The sequence below is a fragment of the Leptinotarsa decemlineata genome, unplaced genomic scaffold (assembly GCF_025532065.1).
Source record: "Leptinotarsa decemlineata unplaced genomic scaffold, Ldec_3_MD MMD2_tig00000035_RagTag_RagTag, whole genome shotgun sequence".
Lineage (NCBI taxonomy): Eukaryota > Metazoa > Arthropoda > Insecta > Coleoptera > Chrysomelidae > Leptinotarsa > Leptinotarsa decemlineata.
Window position 1 is genome coordinate 26,054,785 of NW_027412540.1, and position 21,786 is coordinate 26,076,570.

The following is a 21,786-nucleotide window of genomic DNA, read 5'->3' on the forward strand; positions in this document are numbered from 1 at the left end:
CAGTTCGCCTGACAAGACAGACAGACCACCCAGCCAACCAGAGTGCACCAAAATGTCACGGGGTGACCTCAAACTGTCATCCAGCTAGCTAAGCGGTGAGACAGTCAATCAGAGTGTACCAAATTGTCAGGTAGTGTCCTCAAACTGTCACCCAGCCCGCCAGTTAACCAGAGCGCTCGCTTTTGCATCGTGGCTACCCAGGCGGGAGATTTGAAATTCTGTTTGCCTTGTCTGGCAAGCTGAGATGCACCCTGTCGTCCGCCACAATCCTGTCATGACGTCATAAAAAAGTTTCCGTTGGAGAACTGAACTCAGGTCGTTGGCGCGGAAGCCTTGATCGTTAGTCTCAAAAGCACCGGAGGATATTGAAAGTAAATGCGAACTGTTGATAGTGATGGCTTTGATCATTGCCTTTCGAATTGTTTTTAGAAGGTTCATTTGGTTTGTAATTATGATCCCTGCTCACGTAAAATAAAACATTTCTCAATAATTTATTTTGGTTCTCTATTTTTTCAAACATTTTGAAGGTAGTACAACATAATTTAGGAACACAAAGAATAAAGGATATACAAAACATTAATTGTATTGAGAACAGTAACTACATGAATCGTAAATTCAACACTTTTTGGTCTTAGCCAAATATATAAACATAAAAATACTGTTTTCGAAGGAAAACAAACACATTTGTATTGGTCTGCAAAACGACTTCATATGAGTTTGTCTATATCCATAAGGGATAAAGCTAAGTCTGTACTTGTAATTCGAGACGATATTAAGGTATCTTCATCACTTTCATCCAAATTACCAGAAGGCAATTTACTTTTACATCTGAACTTCTCTATTTTATTATCACAGTCTTCAAGTAACTCATCACAGCCCTAAAAAAAGGATGAGTTTAAGAATAAATATGATTTTATGAATAAAACTTATAAATTTGACCCAAATCGATTTGGCTTTCAAGAAAAAAGTGGCACACAAATGGCAGTTATGGAAGTAGTTGATTTTATTCAGGATAATCTTGATGAAGGACACAAAAAAAGGGTTTTGACTGTGTTGTACATAAAATTTAGAATCAATGGGAATTAGAGGCAGGGTAAATGATCTTTCAACCTCATATTTTACTAAAAGAACTATTTGCACTAAAATAAATGAAGTGACTTGCGACATACATTTAATAAATAAAGGCGTTCCTCAAGGCTCAGTTTTGGGTCCAATTCTGTACTTATTATATATACAAAATATTTGTCAAATTAAATTAACATGTAAGTATACAATATATGCAGACGATACAGTACTTTTATTTGTAAATAAAAACCCAACTATTTTAGAAAATACAATTAATGATGATGTGAAACTTTTTGAAAAATGATTTCTCTCAGTTAACCCAAATAAAACTGCATTTATTACGTTTCATAAAAAAAAAAAAGATATTACATCAAATATTTCTATAAAAAATACGCAAATAAAACAAACTGTGCAAATGAAGTACCTTGGTGTTCATGTTGACAATAAATTGAAATGGGATATATATATATGAAATGGGATATATATATATATATATATATATATATATATATATATATATATATATATAAGATATAAAGCTTTTGTAAAATTTAATATTGAAATACTGAAAATAAAGGAAAATTAGTTGCATCATTAAAAAAAAAGTAGGTGTAGTGTATGTGTAATGTTGATAAAGACAAATAACAAAATAAAAAAAAAAATAAATAACACATTGACAGGGGCAGTAGATTGTAATTGTGTTATCAAAAAGTAGGTGTAGGTATTTTATTTTTTCCAATCCCTGCTATATGCATATCTCCATACAAATTTGAGAGCCTGTATTATAGAAGTCATCCAAAAGTAATACATATATAATTTTGAATATATAACGATATTCAGCTTAAAAAATTCATACAGTGAAATATTAAGCGTCTGGTATTTGAAACTACTCTACAATTATTGTAATTCTTACCTTCGGCATAGTCTTTTTGAAATCTTCCAAATATTCCTGTAAATGTTTATGCTGGGAATATGACGAAAATACAGTAAAGTGGTTTCCAATGGCTTGAGAAACATCATCTGTCAAATTACGAAATCTCAAGTTACATACAGTTACGGCTTGTCCTCTTTTCACGTTATCCAACAACAAACATGTGGTTGGGCCCTCATATATCTGAATCAAAAGTAGCCTACAATAAAATAAATTCAATGCTTGTGGATTGTTAAAATGCCTGGAAAACAGCAAGAAACATTGTCTCGACGCACACAAAAATGTATTTCATAGAATACTCGAAATATTTTGTCCTCACCTTCCGGAGAAGTCAGCCAGCCACGCTTCCTGATATTTCACATCGATTTTAATTTGTACCACAAGCCCAACAGTATCGAATTCGCTGAAATTTACTGAAAATTTCGAGGCCGAAAGTTCAGTTATCTCGATAACTTTCCTTTTGAATATTTCGCTCATCGGTTCTCTGGGGGATTCAGGTTTGAACATGGTTTTCGAGCTGGAACTCAAATCTCCATTCATTCTACAATCGTATATTATAAAAAAGGTGAAAAAACAATAAAACTAGTTTACTTTGGTAGTACGTTATAAGCGATCATTGATGTCCCCTCCCTTAAAATTTGGAAATGGGATTCTGAAGGACGCCAAATTGTGAAACTGAAGGCTCTAGTAGGACTGCCGTTGATGTCAACGACAAGCATTTTGAAAAGAGGTACAACATCTCTTGTCGCCACTTTCAACTTCTCTGCATTTTGCTTCATTCTACTCGAGATTTCTTGCTGTTTTTGTTGAAATAAATTTCTTTTATATTCCATGATAGCTGTCTTCTGGGTTGAAGAGAGCTTCTCCTAAAAAGTTATAAAACTCAAAGTATGTTCCACATCAACGAAAATTCGTCATAACGAAAGACAATCTGATATTCTCGCTTCAAAAAGTTACTGAAGAAAAACTCCAATACGTAAGTAGTGATGAAAAAAATAAATTAAAAAAAATAAATAAAAAGCACGCTTTTGAAGAACATCGAATTGAAAAGTTAATTTCTTTTAAAATTAACTTGAAACAATAACGATTGAAAAATACTAGTAATTTGTGATAAAAGCGACGTGCGCTTGATATACAAAAAATATAGCACGAAGATCCCACGCTTTTTTCACAATAATAATAGTATTTTTCGATCGTCATTGTTTTTAGTTCGATGTTCTTTAAAAGCGTGTTTTTTATTTTTTTTAAACTATATTTATTTTTACTTTTCAGTTCGATTTTCTTTAAAAGAGTGTTTTTTAGTTTTTTTAACTATATTTATAGTTTTACTCTTTAGTTTCATATGCTATAAAAGCGTGTTTATTAGTTTTTCAAACTACATATGTAATATCAAGCACCTCATTTCTTATTTTTCGATTTTTTGAAATATTTAAGTAACTGAATTTTTTAGGTGTACATTTTACGATAAAGTTTTCATTGTTGAAATCCATATTCTGGTTTGCTTTCAAATAATCTAATTAGATTTTGAAATTAAATTTATTAAAACAACGATAAAAATAAAAACAACAATAAAAATTAATTGGCGCTCCGGGGCGGCTTCATTGCATTTGCTTTTTCAGCTGCAGGAAAACCGGAAAAACCTGCAGCACCACATCATCTGAAGATCTTGTCTACCAATGTCTTTTCTCTTATAAAACAAAATGTAGGGTGTCTCCAGAGGCTCCAATAGATTCAATGCATCGCCAGAACACTTCGTGACACGACTATCGTCAAATCCTTTTTTTATGTTTTTCTTTTGAACAACCTATCAAGGAGGTTATGTACAGCGCCATCTGCCCGTGAATAGATCAAGAAATATCAAGGAGTTGCGTACAGCGCCATCTGCCCGCGAATAGATCAAGCAATAATAATGTCGATAATTCTGTCAATACAGATCCCAAGCTTGGGAGTTACAAGCTAATATCAAGCGTGTGATAAAAAAATAATGATGTTTATTTTCGTATAAATGGATGCAAATTACATACAGCGAAATCAAAAATAAACAAGCTATCACAGAAGCCATAAGTATATACAGCTTGTCCGTGACAAAATATATTATAAATACAGTATTCAATTCGTCATGCAGTCATTGTTCACTGTGGTTCTGACTTTGAATCTGGTCATTATTACGCATTGATCAAATACGAAACGGACTGGTATAAGTTTGACGATAGTCGCGTCTTGCTCCACGACAACACCCGTCCGCACGTCTGAAAATGAAACTGATTGAACGTTGAAGTTATGCCCCACCCACCATATTCCCCAGACCTGTCGCAAATCGACTACCACCTTTTCAAGCACTTCAATAACTTTCTCACAGGTAAAACCTTTGCCAATCAGTACCAGGCAAAAACGGCCTTCAACTTCATCGAATCCCGAGCAAACAATTTTTATGCTGACGGAGTTAATCAACTTTTGTTACTAATCTAAAGAAATGAACTTTCAACGTTCAAGCCAGTCTCGAATATACCTACACAGTAGGTTGAATGGACTGACGACTATCAGAAAACAACTACTCCCCTGGCTGATACCACGAAGGGCGTTGGATTATATCCAACAGGCGTCTGTCGGATATAATCCAACGCCCTTCGTGGTTTTAGCCAGGGGAGTAGTTGTTTTCTGATAGGCGTCCTACCTACTGTGTAGGTATATCCGAGACTGGCTTGAACGTTTAAAGTTCATTGCTCTAGATTTGCTTACTGCCAGACTTCAAGCATAGCCCACTGACTAATAAGAAAACTTGTGTTACGTTGGCAACAGTGCATTGATTCAAATGGCGCTTATTTCGATTAAATGTGACCATTCACTGAGATAATAAAGTTTGAAGTGTACTCATAAAAACGGACAGAAGTTTTGAAACAACCTAATACTTCGCTTTTTTTGAACGTTCCATATTTCAGAAAACTTTCTTTTGCATTTTTGAAATCTATATTATCTCTTTGTTAGGCAAAATTGAATAAACGACAAATTACTGGCTAATTGGACTTTTTCGTCAGGAGTCCCAACTAGCAATTTTATATTTTATAATGGTTGTGAAAAGGTTTTGGAAAAACAAATTATAAAACTGTATTTCTCCCAGAAATGTTTTCAATGTGTTTATAAAACAACTATAAAAATAGGAAATTGGCACCGTTTTATAAAACATTATAGTCTTTATTAATATTTTGTAAGGCCTTTCACAAAACAGTTTTATAAACATTTTGGCAGTTACTATAAAATTTTTCTAACACTATTCGTAAAGAATCTTATAAAATAATTTAAATAAAATTTTATAACAGTTTTTTAGTACTTTCAAGTGAGCTTTATGAAATATAATGCACCCTAAAACGACAACAATAAAATAAAAAAGTGTTCAAAATGTTTTCTTAAAGGCGCAAGGAGTAATTTCTTCTTCTCTTATTTTTCTTTAATGAGCAATATTACACGTTATTAGGTATATAGTTATTGGGACGCTAGTCAAATAAAGCTGACAAATTATACTTCATTACACGACCTCCAAAATCAATATCAACTGGTACTTCTGTATTTTATTCTTGGTGACAGCAAATATATATCAGCAGAAGCAATTTGATTTTATAATAGTTATTTTATTGTTCTGAAATAGTAATAAATATACCATACTATAAAATAGTTGGAAAATTATCATTAAAGTGACAATATGGTAATAAAAACAAAAATGTGTTTGAAAATATTCCAATTAAACGATTTCATTAAAGCTAGAAGAAGCAGTTATAAAATAATCTTGAAATAGTTTTATAAAGAGCATAAAAACGTCACAGATAAGTGCTATAAAACTGTAACAAAACGATTTACTTTTATAGAAAAATATGTTTTATGAGTTATTTGTGAAAACATTTCTGTCATTTTATAACGGATTTTTGATTTTATTTCATAAACGTGTCTATGACAAATTTATAAAACACGTTTATTGCTTACAATTTTATTATGTTCACGGCTCGTATGATATAATCAATTAGCATTTTGGAGGAAATTATAAAATACCGACAAAATAAAACTGTTGCAGCACATGAAATTATAAAACAATTTTGCTGGTTGGGGTGCTTGTTGAATTCAACATCAATAACTACAAGATCATAATAAACAACCAGAAACTTCACCTGTAAGCTCTCAGGATCATTACTATTCTCCAAAATGTTCAATAATACTTCTGGACAATTGATCTTGCCAAGATCCAAACTAGCAACGGCATTTTCTTTTTTAGAACTTGAAGAAACTTGGTTGAAGTCATTGTAGAGTTCTTTCATCAAACCACTTTCAATTTCATCCATTTTTCTGCATCTCTCCATCTCCCATTCCTGAGCCCTTCTTTCTTCTGCCTTCTTATTTCGCCATACTGATCAAAATGAAGTAATACATTGTTTTTCCCGATGAAATAAAATTCTCAACAAGTAGGGTGCCGTACAAGTATTACGTAAGCGGGGGGTCTTTGCTTTGCTTATTATTGATGACATGGTGGGCAGAGGAGTCTAAAAGGTTATTAGGTCAGCAGCATATTGCAATCCACACATTGTCTATGTTTCAAAAATGAAAAATTCATATAACAATGTTTACGTAAGCATGGGAAGGGGGTAAAAGCTTTGCTTACTTATGCTGACAAGGGGGATGAGGGGGGGCAAATAATTGTAATAAATATGCTTACGTAATACTTGAACAGCTCCTAGAGAACAGTTTCAAATATATGAACAAAAAATCAATTAACAGAAAACACATCTTCAAAAACATTTGAGACTGATTTGAAATGCTTTTTTATTTTTAGTCCATAGATGAAACACAATATCAAAAATAATTGAGACTTATTGAGAAAATAATGTGATGTCTGTTTTTCTATTTTCATTTGAAAGGCCTGCAGCAACATAAAATCAAATATGAGTTGCTATATTGATTACTTCATCCGATATAATCAACATAGTCCGGTCAAATTAGACTAGAAAATAAGAGTGAAGGTTCATAAATTTATAACAAGGAGCAAATGCGTGTAATTGTTCAAAACATAATTAAAAATAATATTTTAAAATTCCGAATGATTGCGATGCCTGAAAAAAAATTTATTCGAGGTCAAAGGTGAAAAATCTCGAAAAAAATTGGTTATTCGCTATTTTCAGGAAAACGGTAAGTTTTATCATAAAATAACCTCAGATAAAAATTGTAGATCATAAAATTCTCTACAAAAAAATGTATCGATACTTTTTTTCTTAGAGCCACCGTTTCTGAGATCTGACGAGTCAGAAAGTTGTAAAAGTTGTAATCGGTAATCTCGGTTCATTTCAATGTTGAAGGATAAGTTTATTGGCGAAAATATATTGGTTAAACAGGCTAATAACGATGCCGACGTACTGATTATTGAACCAGCTATAGAGCAATTTAATTTGACAAATACAACTATTGTTGTTGGTGAAGATGTAGACTTACTCATACTTCTTACTGCTCGAACTCCACCTGAAAAAACTATTTTCTTTCTAAAGCCAGGAAAAGCTCAAAGTCAAACCGAAATATATTCGTCAAAAATTCATCTACTTTTGCAAAGAGTCAAAATCATGTACTATTTTTACACGCAATAACTGGCTGTGATACGACGTCTGCATTTTACAGGAAGGGTAAAGCAACAGTCTTCAAGATGTTTGGAAAACAAGATTTAGTCCAATGTGCTGAAGTTTTCAAAAAAAGTAATTCGACTCAACAAGAAATTATCACCAACGGGATTCAGTTTCTTCTTTCTATGTACAAAGCTCCGAAAAAAAAACACCTGCTTAGATAAGTATCGATATGCATGTTTCGTAAAAAGCACCAAAAAATAAGAAACAGGTACAATTAGCTTGTCTTCCTCCAACTTCAGTTGCTGCTCATCAACATCTTTTCCGGGTATATTACCAAGTTCAAGTGTGGCTTGGTTATCAGCTAGACCCAAAAGACTGGGGTTGGAAGTTGGCTGACAATGCATTATTCAGACTTTACTCCCACCTGCGCCGGAAAAACTGCTGAACACAATTTTTTGCAACTGTAAAAAGGGATGCAGCGCTAAATGTGGTTGTGAAAAAGTTGGACTGTTGTGTTCTCTGGCATGTACACATTGTCAAGGCCAGTCATGTTCTAATGCTGAATCACCAATAGAGGAGGATTCATTTGATATTAACGAGGAAACATGCGATACATCACTCTTGACGCAGTTTACCTACACCCAGGATGAACATCAAGAAGAAGAAGAAGAAGAAGATCAAGAAGAAGAAGAAGAAGACCAAAAAGAAGAACGACAAGAAGAAGTATTTGAAGGTTATGAATCAGATGAATAAATTTTTACATTTTTTAAATTTTAATCGCTTTTATAATTTCCAACCCACCCTGATATATTTTATTTTAGGCCTACTGGGGAAACCACGTTAAAAAAACGCGCTAAGTACACTTGGCGTGGAAACGTGTGCATATAATGACGATTACAACTTTTTGACTCGTCGTATCTCAGAAACGGTGGCTCTAAGAAAGAAAGTATTGATACATTTTTGGAAAGGATTTTTATCTGAGGTTATTTCATGATAAAACTTACCGTTTCGTTGTAAATTTATGTACCTTCTAATGTCTAGATTGACCGGATTAACACCATAACAAAACTATTGCGAAAGTTTATGACCAATGAATGTAAATTTCTTCTGGAGGAACGTCTTTGAGAAAGTGTTCCAAAGTTGTTTACTTCCAAATCGGGTGTATATTTTTTCTAATATGGACCAAAGTACAATTTTTATACCTGATTGACAACCCAATTTTTCCAAATACTTCACAGGATAAACTCGTGCAATACTGATCTGTATGGCTCCGATAGTTCCTCCTAGTGGATGTACAGAATTAATTGGTATGGGAAATGGACCGGGAAACCGTTGATATCCCAAACGAGTGCTCCAAATAGATCTTCTAGTACAATTGAAATTTATTTTCAAGTAAGTCAGGTCCGTTGCCTAAAAAATAATTTGTAATTCTATCCAAAATTTGTCTAAATAGAAATGAAGCACTATTTATTGATATCAGTATGAATATTTGGTCCTTACGAAAGGAACTACGATAATTTTTTTAGGTTCTTCAGAAGAAAATAGGCAAAAAACAGGAACGATTGAATTACAAATTTACATCAACAACACTTCAATTAACTCCTTTGCAATGGGGAATGTTCCTCCTGACGAAAATCAAGTAGTTTTCATAAAAGAGCTCTTAAACAACGCATTTTAAACATATCATTTCAACCTTTTTCTTTAAAAAATTAATTAAATACTTAGAAAAGAGGAATGAAATAATGCATTCAACATTTAAAGGGATTCGTTTCTATTTCACCATTTGGCAACATCGGTTATAGCTAATAAAGGACAATGAATCTGTTACCTGTATGAGACAAACAAAGATGACATATTTCAGAGGCGTGCTGTTCTGTTTACTTATGTTACGAGTTCCGAGACATTCTGTGACATATGACATTTTGTGCACCTAACCTATCTTCTTCTATATGAATAAATAACAAAACAACTGTTGTTTATGTGGCTTGTAGAAGTTGTATTGAACTATAATTTATATTTTGCCTTAATTGTTGATTTATAAAGATAATTTTCCTTTTTAAAAGTAGAATATCTAGGTACGTATAAATTATTGCAACTTGATATAGGCGCTGTTGCCAATATGTGAATTAGAAACAAATCCCTTTAAAAGTTAAAACCCAACATTTGAAACATCAATTTGAATACTTTTCGAAGTGAATTTGAAAAACTCATAAAATAAACTCAACTTTATTTTGATCAAACTTGCATTTGCTGTAATAACCCAAATTGAGGAACATTCCCCATTCAGTAGAGGATAGAATGTATAAAAAATATCGATTTTAATTATTGTCTAAGACTTGATTATTATGATTATAATTCTCTTCAAAAGTCTCTTTAACTGACAGATATTTTCGAGTATGAATAAAATATTTTACCACAACACTAACGACAATGTATGATATTATAAATTCATGTTTCTCACAAGCAGTATTTCCAGAAAAATTGAAAGTGGCATCTATTAAAGCTATATTTAAAAAAGGAAACAGAGATGAAGAAAGTAACCACAGACCCATATCATTATTGCCAAATCCCAGTAAAATTTTTAAAAAGCTCATGAACAAACGTTCACTTAAGTTTTCAAATGATAATTTGTTGTTAGCAAAAGAACGAAATGGATTCCGTAAAGGGAAATCAACCATACAAACAATATGTCAAGCTACTGAACAAAGATGATTGTACTGTAACTTTGTGTATTGACGTGTCAAAAGAATTTGACAGTGTCAGCCATGAAATTTTATGCAAGAAATTTGATGAATATAGAATCAAAAGCACATCTTTGGACTTAATCAAATCCTATTTGACCAACAGAACCCAACATTTGATTGAAAATGGGGGGAAAACAGGGATAATTAAATCAGAATAAATTGGGATAAAGAAAGGAGTGCCACAGGGATCCATCCTAGGCCCATTATTATATATACTGTACACAAATGAAATAGCAAATGTAGTTAATGAACATATTGTATTATATGCTGATGATATATCGGTCATCGTAAAAGAATAGAACGCTCAGTTGGTCATGACAAAGACAACAAATGTGCTAGATGTATTAAACAATTTCCTCACAGCAAATCACCTACTACTTATTATTGACAAAACTCAAATAATTCATTTCGCAAATAGATCTTTGCCAGAGTCGAATACCTTTGAATATAATAATCAAAATACAAACATATGAAATTAGAATTATATTCTGGGGAAACTCTGTTGACATCTCTAGGATACTCATACTACAAAAAAAAATGTGTCAGGTATATCTATAAGATGGGAAAAACGATAGCTGCAGAGAGCTTTTATTAGGAGCAAAATTTTAACTTTCATAAATCTCTATATATATGAAGCAGTAGTATTTGTGACAGAAAATAAACCAGAACTTTTCATTAACTGTGAAAAGGATCACGTATACAACACCAGAACAAAGAATGATCTTAGAAATGAGAAATGCAACTATACATACATACAGAGAAATGTCAAATATAGCATTATAAACATTTACAATACACTTCCAGTCACTCTAAGAAATCTTCCAACTTCAACAATGAAATGTCGTTTGAAGAACTACCTCGTAGAAAAACCTTATAGCTTGCATGAATTCTTAAATGACAGTATGCTAACTATATGAATGTTATTTATATATGCCTGATTTTATATTTTTTTTGTCTTAAAACTACTTGTGTGATAATATTGATTATGTATGTAAAGCTTTGATTTGCTATTTTATTACTAACATGTTCCATACTCCTTGGAGTTTATATATGTACATTATATGTAACCGGAGCAAATAAAGATCTATCTATCTATATCAAGATGAATCTCCATGGTCTATAGTCAAAGCTATACAATAACTTTATCGGGTATGTCTTCGTGCTTCTTCGGGTGTGTACGTGCAAAAAAAAAGAGATTTTTTATTTTTTTTATGTTGTTCATGTGTGAACTACGCCAGAAAAACGAGTCACTGCTTGAAAAAACCTCATCATGTCATGAATATCCTATCCAATGCGTAATGGAAATTTATTAAAGGTGCCTAGACACAAAACCTCAAAATTAAAAGAATCACCACTATATATTGCAGTCAGCATTTACAATGCGCTGCCGTCAGCTATTACACAAATTAAAACAGACAAGTTATTCTAAAGGAGCATTAAAAAAACTCTTACTAGACAAATGTTACTAGAGTTGCAAGGTATTCCCGAATGATTGTAACTGTTAAATTATTGTTATATTGTGTGTTTAATATGTATATGTCAGATATATAATTATTTTATTTTCAACTGTAAATAATATGATGTATATGATATATTGTGGGTGTAATTTATATATATACACGGGCAAGCCCAATTCAGATATAAGGAGTACAGTGCTATATAGTACTTGATGCAATAAAGTGGATCAAAAGTAAATTATAAGAATAATACGATTCCAAAGTAAGATAACAAGTAGATTAAAATGTATAACAATATGAACCAATATAATTCTTACAGGCGAGTAACACTAGACACAATACAACAAAACAAGCAGAGAATATTTGATGGCTGAGAGAAAAATAAGGTTGTTAAAGCGGGAAACTGATATATTAAAGATTTGAAGGTTATTCAAAGAGTTAGCCAATCGAAGTATTCTAGAAATAAAGCATGTCACCTGTCTAGTTGAACGACTGGTGACATGTAAAGATATTTTGGATAGAATCTCGGGACTGATACTCAGTCCATTGATAATTTTGAATAGAAGTATTAAATCTCTATGTTTTCTGCGAGCCTCAAGAGAAGGTAAGTTCAAAATGCATTCCAATGCAGTATAGTCATAGTATATAAGCATCTTGAAGGCAATATATCGCAGGAAATTTTGCTGTACGGCCTCAAGTTTCACTTTTTGTGTAACGTAATGAGGGGAATATTACTAGGGATTTTTCCAACACCAAATCGTTATTTTAAACACCTCGATTAATTTTTTAATCTTTCTCTTTGAAGATGATCACTTGGTGATCGAAACACGTGTCGAGGTGTTAAAAATAACGGTTTGGTGTTGGGAAAATACTCCAGTAATATTCGTTACTACACCAAAGGTTCCAAATCTTGAGTCGTTCTCTTTATAAAGCCAAGCATCTTTAGATTTTTGAATTACAGCAGAAATGTGTGATTTATAGCTAAGTGTGGAGTCTAGGATCACACCTAGAATGTAGAATGGTTTCAATAGCAGAATGTAAGGTCCGATTATTAAAACTACATTCGAAAGTGATTGGGTAACTTTTTTCTGTTCTCAAGATTGTAGAGACTCATGAAAGGACGGCGTTTTGCGACGACAGTAGATAAAACTGAATCGTACAGAGCTCAAGGATATACCAAACAGTGCATATAAGAACTGCTTGGAGGATTGGTAAAAACGCTGGCAGAGTGTTTTATATTTGAGGGGGACTACTTTGACGAGGACAAAATAGAAATTGATGTATAAATGAATATTTTTTGAGAAAAACGAAAATTCACCTCAATTTTTGAACAGACAGCATACAGACATGCCTGAATAAGCTATTGTATAGCAAAACACTGTTTAGTGAATACTGTTTCTTGAATACGTTAAAAATTTTCATCCAGTATCGGCCGATTCCCCCACATAAAATAATAAAGTGCTTACTTCTAGTGGGGAACATCCATCACAGTTCATTAGCTCTGCTCCACACGTAATCAATTTCGTTCCTATCTGTATCTTCTTCTTCAAAATTTGATAGCACAGAGGATCATCTACTACAGTTCGTATTCCATACCACCCGTCTGTGAGTTCCAGTTCGAACTTATTCGAATCTACCTACAATACTTAACACAATAATTCTCTTTGATATTAATGCATGTAAATGTCATATGAATGCATTTGAAATTCACCTGTTTTATATCAGAAACACAAACAACCATTCGTTTTTGGGGCGCGTCGTCCTTTTCAAATATTTTTCTGAGCGCTGGTCTTTCTGCTTTGTCGATTTCACGATCATACCTGTGAAACGTTTTGGTGAGAATACCCTATTTATTCAAGGAGCGGAGTATATCAAGTAGAAACAAAAATACATCACATATAATAAGAGCTGCCCAAGCTATCAACCAATTGAGTATAGTACTCTAAAAAACCCCTGAGTCGGTTTTATTCGTTGTCTTTATTAACCACTTGCAACTCTCATTTGCTTATTCAAAATTGTGAACCAAATCATTAAATCTTCTTCACTGTCGGAAACCATACAGAGAACCATTCTCAGAAAACAACGTAAATATATAAAATGTAAATGATATAAACTTGAAATCATCATCCTTGCGGGTTATCTATTAAATTCTGTTCTGTTGCTACACTGTTTTTCGAGAGTAATCAGTAAAATTGCAATAATGTCACAATTACAGCGCAAAATCCATTGTATTTTCTTATGGCGCTTCATTCTGGCGATTTTACGACCTTCGAAGCCCACTTCAAGGTCACACGTGTCTCTTGCCAACTTCAAGATCGCACGTGTCTCTTGCCCACTTCAAGGTCACACGTGTCTCGTCGTTGGTAAGTGTTTCAGAGAGAGAGACGTTGGCGAATGGGAACGACTACATCACACGTGTCTCTTTCCCACTCCTTCACTTTTGCCGTCATACAGTCGACCAATCGGAAGCTACCGCGCGTACAGCGGGAAATTCAAATCAGTAGATGAACAAGGCGGGTTATGGCGAAAAATCCCATGTATTTTCCCATGGAGCTAAACTTTTTGCAATTTTCATGACATCTGATCGGAACCTTGTGGAACACCCGACTCGAGGTAGGTGTGTTTCGGATAGTGAGAGAGAGAAACGTGTTTTCAGACCAAACATATGTTTTCCGATCAATCTTATATAGAACTGATATCATCCTGTATCTTATGACAATCGTCAATACTTTCGATAGGTAATTATAATAATAAAAATAATAATAGAATTTATTCATCAATCAAAGGTTATACAAGGCATTATACATACACATACATAACACTTATCAGACTAGTCAAGAAAGAAAAGAAGGTAATCTACAAATAAGTTGTTAATCGCAAACAAACCAGAAAAAAAGTCTTCAACATTATAAAATACTTTTTCAAGAAGAAAGTTTTTCAATTTATTTTTGAATAGAATGTCATTCAGATTCACATCTATCAAATCTCTTATTTTATTGAAACACTTGATACCAATATGCTTCGGTGAATTTTCACAGACTGATAACCTTGAATAGGGTTGTCGAAGTTTTTCTTTTTTCCTAGTATTATACATATGAGTGTCTTCATTCCTCATTAGTTCATTTTGGTTACGTTTTATGTACATAATCAGTTCAAGAATATATAAACATGGAAGGGTTAGTATTTGGAGATTCTTGAATAAAGGTTTACATGTTGTGGTTGGATGAGCATGACAAATCGTTCTTATTATCCTTTTTTGAGATACAAATGCCCTTTCAAAGTGACAAGACGACCCCCAGAAGATCACGCCATATTGTAGAGTAGACTGTACCATCCCAAAATAACATAGATGTCTGCTGATACAGTATCTCGCAGATTTTTTATTATATAGCATGTAGTGCTTAGTTTCGAACATACAGTATTTATGTGTGCTTCCCATGTTAGCTTACTATCCAAAGTAACACCTAAGAACTTGATGGTTTCCATGGATTGTATAGAATTACCAGATAAGGTTAAGTATAGGTCATAATTTGGATTCATGTTTTTTGGCAAGAACCGGACATAATTGGTTTTTTTTTATTCAGGCTGAGGCCATTCTCAAAGCTATAGCTTCAGGTCATCAGCAAACAGCAAGAATTTACAGTAATGTAAGCCCAAATGAGAGCCCTGTGGCACTCCAGAAGGTACCAAGATTCGTTCTGATTCAAAGTTTTTGATTTTGACTACCTGTGACCTGTTGTTGAGATAATCGCCTATCCAGTGAGTAATAAACTTGGGAAAACCTAAAAAAACCAATTTCTGTACCAATGAATTATGATTAACACGATCAAACGCTTTACTCAAATCAGAAAAGATTGCATCAATTTGTAGGCCTGATTTGCAACTTTTGATTATTTCATTTTGATCTGCTAGGAGGTTGGTAATTGTAGATCCCCCAGCTGTGAAACCATGTTGCTGATTAATGACTAAATCCTCACAATGCCAAGTAAGTATGGGTGTTAGTAACACCCGTAACAAAAAGTTTGGGAATCACTGAGATCATACCTATAGGTTTATAATTTTCAATGTTTTCTTTTGCGCCAGTTTCGAAAGTAGGTACTACATAGCTGCTTTTCCAAAAACGACTTCATTGACATCTTCTTTTTGTTTGACACGTGTTTCGATCACTTAGTGATCGAAATCATTGACATCCTCAATTCAAAAATCAAACTAATACAAACCTGTATTTTAGCTGCTGAATTACATGTTCAACACCTAGAGAATGATTAAACTGCAAAGGAAACATTCTCTCATAACTGGCCAACTTCCAAACCACCCATTTGTAATGATTCCTGATCCAGCCTTTTGGAATCAGACGTTCTTCTACGCCTGGCATAGTCCTAAACGCATATTCAATTTCGGACAGACCAATGAAATTTTTCGAATTAGGTATAACAGTAGCACCATCTTCAGTATTTAATATCGAAGCAGACCTGAGAAGATCATTTAGCAAGTATGAAGGCTGAAAATATTTACAAACTAATCTTTTTGAAAAAAGTACTCACTCCTTGAAATTGATTTTTTCTGCATTTTGGGGTGAAATACACGATAGATCATAATTACAAGTTTCACCAGGTTTTCTACCATCCACAAAAGAAGTTAGAGGAACCTTATTTTGTTTTCTTTTGGCCAGATATAAAACTCCAGGTCGAGGTCTGAAACAAATGAAGTACCAAGTGAATCAATTTTTCAACATGAATTCGATCAAAATATACAGTGTGTTCAAGATAAGCAGGGCGATGAAATATCGAGCATTTTTTCTTCGAACTCTGCAGTTGAAGTCCTTGGTGGTTGGCCCTCTTGAAAGCGAAGTTCTACTTGAAAAAATTGAGAATTTTTCCGAGGCAACACTCTTTTACAAGTCGTTGAACCACTCTTTCTTGTGCTCATAATAAATTTTATAAAATGGTTTCAGAAAAACCATTCGTATGAATGAACAGTAGTACTAATAATTTTTTGAAACTGGAAAAAGATGGAAACATTGAAAAATCTGAAAAACTTCAAATGGAATATTTGAATTCAACGAGTCCTTCAGACAGGGTATTTTTCCAGATGTTTGGAAGGTTGCCAATATAATTCCAATTCCGAAAAAGAATGCACCTATCACGTTCAGTGACCTACGCATTTTACCCTCATTTTCTAAAATATTCGAGAAAAATGTTTCCCGTCAAGTAAGAGCTTTTCTTGAGGAAAATCGAATACTCCTGTACGAGCAGTCTAGGTTCCGCAAAAAACACAAAACACAGACTGCCCTCTTGAAAGTAATAAACGATCTTGCGAGATTTAGAGATCAATCAAAAGTCACCATTTTAATAGTGCTTGATCAAAGTAGAGCTTTCGATTTAGTTAATTTCGATTTACTCATCAGCAAGCTCAAGGATTCAATATTTCTCTTAAAAGGATGACCAGCTATCTCACAGGCCGATCACAGAGGGTCAAACTGGATGATTACTCATGGCCATCCCTAAAAAAACAATCTCAGGTGTACCGCAGGGAAGTATTTTAGGACCCTTGATGTTTTCAGTGTTTATATTTGATTACCCCACTTTCTTATCACATTGTCAAGTACATCTATACGCAGATAATATACAAATATATTTGTCTTCTCATAACACAGATACAGAAATTTGGGTGGCTAATATAAACATAGATTTGCACAAAACATTCCTATACTCGGAGAATCATGGACTGAAAATCAATCCAAATAAAACGTTGGCCTTATGGATAGGGTTTCAAAGACAAATAGTAGAAACTCAGTGTAACTTTAGGCTCACTCTCAATAACGCAGACATTGTCTGGGTAGACAGTGCTAATAATCTTGGCGTAACCATAGATAGCTCTTTGTCTTTCCATGAACATGTGACAAACATTTTCAAAGTATCATTCTTCAAACTCAAATTGCAATACAAATTCAAGTATCAGTTATCAGAAGAAATGAAACTCAGGTTAGTTAAAACTCTTATTTATCCCCATATCGAGTATTGTTGTTCGGTGTATTACAATTTTTTGCCGCAATATAACAAGCAGAAGTTACAATGTATACAAAATGCTTGGCGATTCGTATGCTGTATACAATAATATACAATAATATGGTGAACATGTCACACTATTTTTGTTAAAAATTAAGGAGCTGAATGTGAGGTACAGAGTCCAATATTTGATAATTTTTTTTTGTTTAAGTTGCTTCAAACTAAAACACCTAGTTATTTATATAGTTTATTAAGCAGGCATGCTGACATACACACTCATTCAACATACTTAGGCACCATACTTCTAAATTTCTAGGATGTTTTTCTTATATAGCCCCTTCTTATCTGAATGAAATTTTACCCCTTTTAAATCATAATATTCATCAATTGCTCAGTGCTAATTTAAAATTCAAGAGTTATTAGCAACTATATGATCTATTATTTTTTTTCTCTTCTCTATCATTGTTATGATAATAAATAAGTATTATTATAATTATTTTCTTACACTCACTGTATAATTTTTAGGAAGCGTGGAAGATAGCCTTTGGCTAACCCTTTTCCTTTCACGTTTGAATGTATTTTTATGCACAATAAACGATATTATTACTATTATTATTAATTGCCAAAACTTTTCCACAGATGTGAGTAAAACTAATATCCCAATTGTGATATTAATATTGCTTTCCTTAAAAATAACAACATTGTTTCAAATTCAACTTACTTTCTATAGTCATCTGGTTTCCTCTCTTTTGACCTCAAAACTGCCTCTTTCCTTTCAGTGATTATCTTCAACCTCCTCTCTAAACGTTTACGTTCAGCCTCTAAATCATCTTCAATGTCTGAACAACATCCCCTATTAGTTTCATCAAAAGTTACAAGTAGTTTATCGTCAAGGAACAGTCCATCCGATTTCTCCTCTGTTGCTTCTACAACTGAATTTTCAGAAACAGTATTGAAACCAATAGACCCCAGATTGCTGTTTTTAACAGGTGTAGAGCAAAAACTATTTCTCAGAGGGGTTGACGTTTGAATAATATTCTGTATTTTTGGTCTGAGAGGGGTCGACACCTGGACATTATATTGTTGTTCTGGCTTTATTGGCGACACATCCAAAAATTCTTCATGAAATAGTTTTTTGGCTCTGTTCAATTTTGTTTCTGATATTGGTATTTGTTTACAAGAAGCTACACCTAATTTTCTCTTGTTTACTTGCCTGTTGCTCCCAAAGGAGTTATTCATGTTTAGGTTTGACCTCACCGGAGTATTATTAGCCTTCGTTTTCTCAAAATTCATATTTGATGCTTGTACAACAGACCCAGATGCCCTAACTGTGTTCCTGCTAACACTGCTGGAACCTCCAGCAAAGTCTACAGCATTTCTACTAAACGACAGAGGGGAATAATTTGAATCTTCAGCTCTAGTACCGTATTTAGTTTCAGCCATTTTTATTGCTTCATCTAACAGTTTCAGTTTATTTTTTGCATCTGTTTGTGCTGTTATTTTTGGAAATTCTACTTCCTGGATGTTGTTCCTTGAAGAACCATTATCAATAGCAGTAAAATCACTTTGGCTTCCCTTCATAAATCTACCAGACATTTTGAACTTATTTTCAGATGCACTGGATGTTGGAATAAAATTAATGTCATCGTTTTCTAACATTTTATCAAAAAATTTCAGTTTATCCTTAACACTATATAATGCCTTCGATTTAGTATTACTTAAAGTATTTAATGCTATTTTCAACTTATCACCATTTTCAGAAACAGTATTTTCTTCAGCTGACACTCTAAACTCTATATTATTTGGTAGATTTTCTTTCACTTCTGTATGAACATTGTTGTATTGATCAGTTATAGAACTTTTAAAACAGTCATTTTCATGGCAAGATTTCAAGCTCTTATCACTGATAACTTCCAATTCTATTTGATCAAAAAATCGTTTTGCTTTCTTCAGAGACTGTGATGATGCCACCAAAGATTTTCCGGAAGCACTTGAGAAGCCTCCAGAGTTGTTACAGGAAAAGTTTGCTGGGAAAGATGACATAATCTCAGTCATCTTCGGATTTTGTTGTTTTGACGTAACTTCAGGGACCATTTCTTGCTTTACCCTCTTTTCTGGAGGCAAGTTCAAAGAACCACTTGGCAAATTCTTTTTTACTCCTAAGGAATCACTGTGGCATTCATCTTTCTTTGAAATTGATTGATCAGCGATAGAATCCTTTAGATATGCACTACCTTCGTGAGATATAAGTGTCTTGTCGTTGATCATTTCTGATTCTACTTGATCAAAAATATGTTTTGCTCTTTTCAAAGAGCCCGATGATACCACCAAAGACTTTCCAGATGCACTCACAAAACCTCCAGAGCTAATATAGGACGATAAAACATTATCCTTCACCCCTAGATTTTGTTGTTCTGCAACAACTTTGGAAATCATTTCATGCTTCAATCTTTTTTTTGGCGGTGAATCTGTAAAATAAATTTTATGCTTCCCAGATACCTTGAAAACACTTTCACTATTTGACTTGCCCATTTTATTTATTTTGTCTTTGTGAATATGTAAAATCTGTTGATGAATAGTACTAGACTCGAGAATTTCCTTAGAACTGAAACCTCTAAATTCCAAATTTCCATTTGATGAGTTAATTTCACCAAGGACATTATCCACAGCCGATATCATCTGAGAATTGCTGATTTCAGAGTCACAAATTTGTTGTGTGAAAGAAAAAGCCTCCTCTACATCACTGATATTTTGATGGAGACTATCGGTTTCAAGTTCGAAGTCAGTTTTACTTGAAATCCCAAAATGTTTCATATTGTTCTTGAACATACTTTGTTCACAGTCATTTTTTATAGACACATTAGATGTGGCCTTAGAAAGAAAGTTGTATTTATTTTTACGAGTATCATCAGCTTGTTGACTTGGAATAAGTATGTCTTCAAAAAGTTTCTCATGTTTTTTTATAACATGTTCTGGAACATACAACTGTTTGCCTGTGGCTGTTTGGAAACCAGAACATTTTGTTTTGTCATTAGGAATCTGTGTAACATTAAACATACTTTCATTTTCAATAAGGTCGGACTGGTTTTCGTTAATACTTGAAACGACATGACTTTTAATTCTTTTTATTTTATTTGGTGCTGGTGAAATGGGCTTCTTGAAGCAAAACTCCTTGGAGTTATTGACAATGAGTTTATAAACTTGGTCCCTATTTTTTTCAATCTCTTCCAATCTATTGAGACAACTTATTAGATCCTCACTTTGGCTCAGGGTGAAACTTTCTTCACTGAACTCTTGTAACAGTGGATCAGATTTCTCTCTATTTGATGTTGGATTTGAAAGGGAGTCTTCAAATTTATCAGTCAATTTTCTTCTTACCTTTTTATGGGTTGCCCTTTTTCCCAATAAAAACTTTCGGTTCAAATTACTAGAAATCAAAATGGGAGACAGCGGTTTATCATTTGTACTCGGTGATTTTTCCAAGCCTGCAGTGAGAATACCTTCCACTTCAGAGTCATTCTCAGATTTCAGCATTGTTAGAAAGTGAAACTAACAGGTTGGGCTAGGTGCCCAAAATTATTTCTAATACATATAACAATCCAAACATATTTTATACATTACAAAATAAAAAACAAGTTATTTGAATTTGAATTAGAATGTATACACTTGTCAAAATCCAAAAATGTCAAAACCCTAACCAAACAAATACCATTTTCCGTTGGTAATACTGGTGCACATTCAATGATTTTGTGTCCTTTTTTATGTAGTTACAAATGAAGGACAGATATACTATAAATTTGAACCGGTTAACCAAAATATTATGATTGAAATATCAAAATCAAGTCAAAATGAATGTCATCGATCACAAAAGCAAAGCTATTATATTTCACACGATTATTTATGACGAAAGATTGAACTCTTTCTGAGGACATTTTAACGGCGCCTCTTTAATTTTTGACATGATTTCAGTTTTCTTGAATTTCCCAT

At 33.3% G+C, this 21,786-nt stretch overlaps 1 protein-coding gene across 1 annotated transcript; it reads right to left on the reverse strand.

The window, feature by feature from the left end:
• Positions 1-462: 462 nt before the first annotated feature.
• LOC111507910 (uncharacterized) lies at positions 463-21,502 on the reverse strand. Its single transcript, XM_074172160.1, has 11 exons — positions 18,521-21,502; positions 16,336-16,485; positions 16,012-16,263; positions 13,503-13,611; positions 13,258-13,428; positions 8,793-9,000; positions 6,154-6,389; positions 2,588-2,862; positions 2,316-2,537; positions 1,979-2,195; positions 463-878 (listed from the first exon to the last, which is right to left on the reverse strand). The coding sequence occupies exons 1-11, from the start codon at positions 21,331-21,333 to the stop codon at positions 708-710; spliced, it is 4,824 nt and encodes a 1,607-aa protein (XP_074028261.1). The 5' UTR covers positions 21,334-21,502; the 3' UTR covers positions 463-707.
• Between the last annotated feature and the right edge of the window lie 284 nt (positions 21,503-21,786).

Bases quoted from the DNA above. Each gene is read 5' to 3' on its own strand.
- LOC111507910 (XM_074172160.1), bottom strand. From the start codon at position 21,333: ATGCTGAAATCTGAGAATGACTCTGAAGTGGAAGGTATTCTCACTGCA. The intron at 13,612-16,011 runs GTTTGTATTAGT...AACGTTTCACAG, and splicing joins ATTCAGCAGCTAAAATACAG to GTATGATCGTGAAATCGACA. The intron at 2,863-6,153 runs GTGAAGTTTCTG...ATAACTTTTTAG, and splicing joins ATGATCCTGAGAGCTTACAG to GAGAAGCTCTCTTCAACCCA.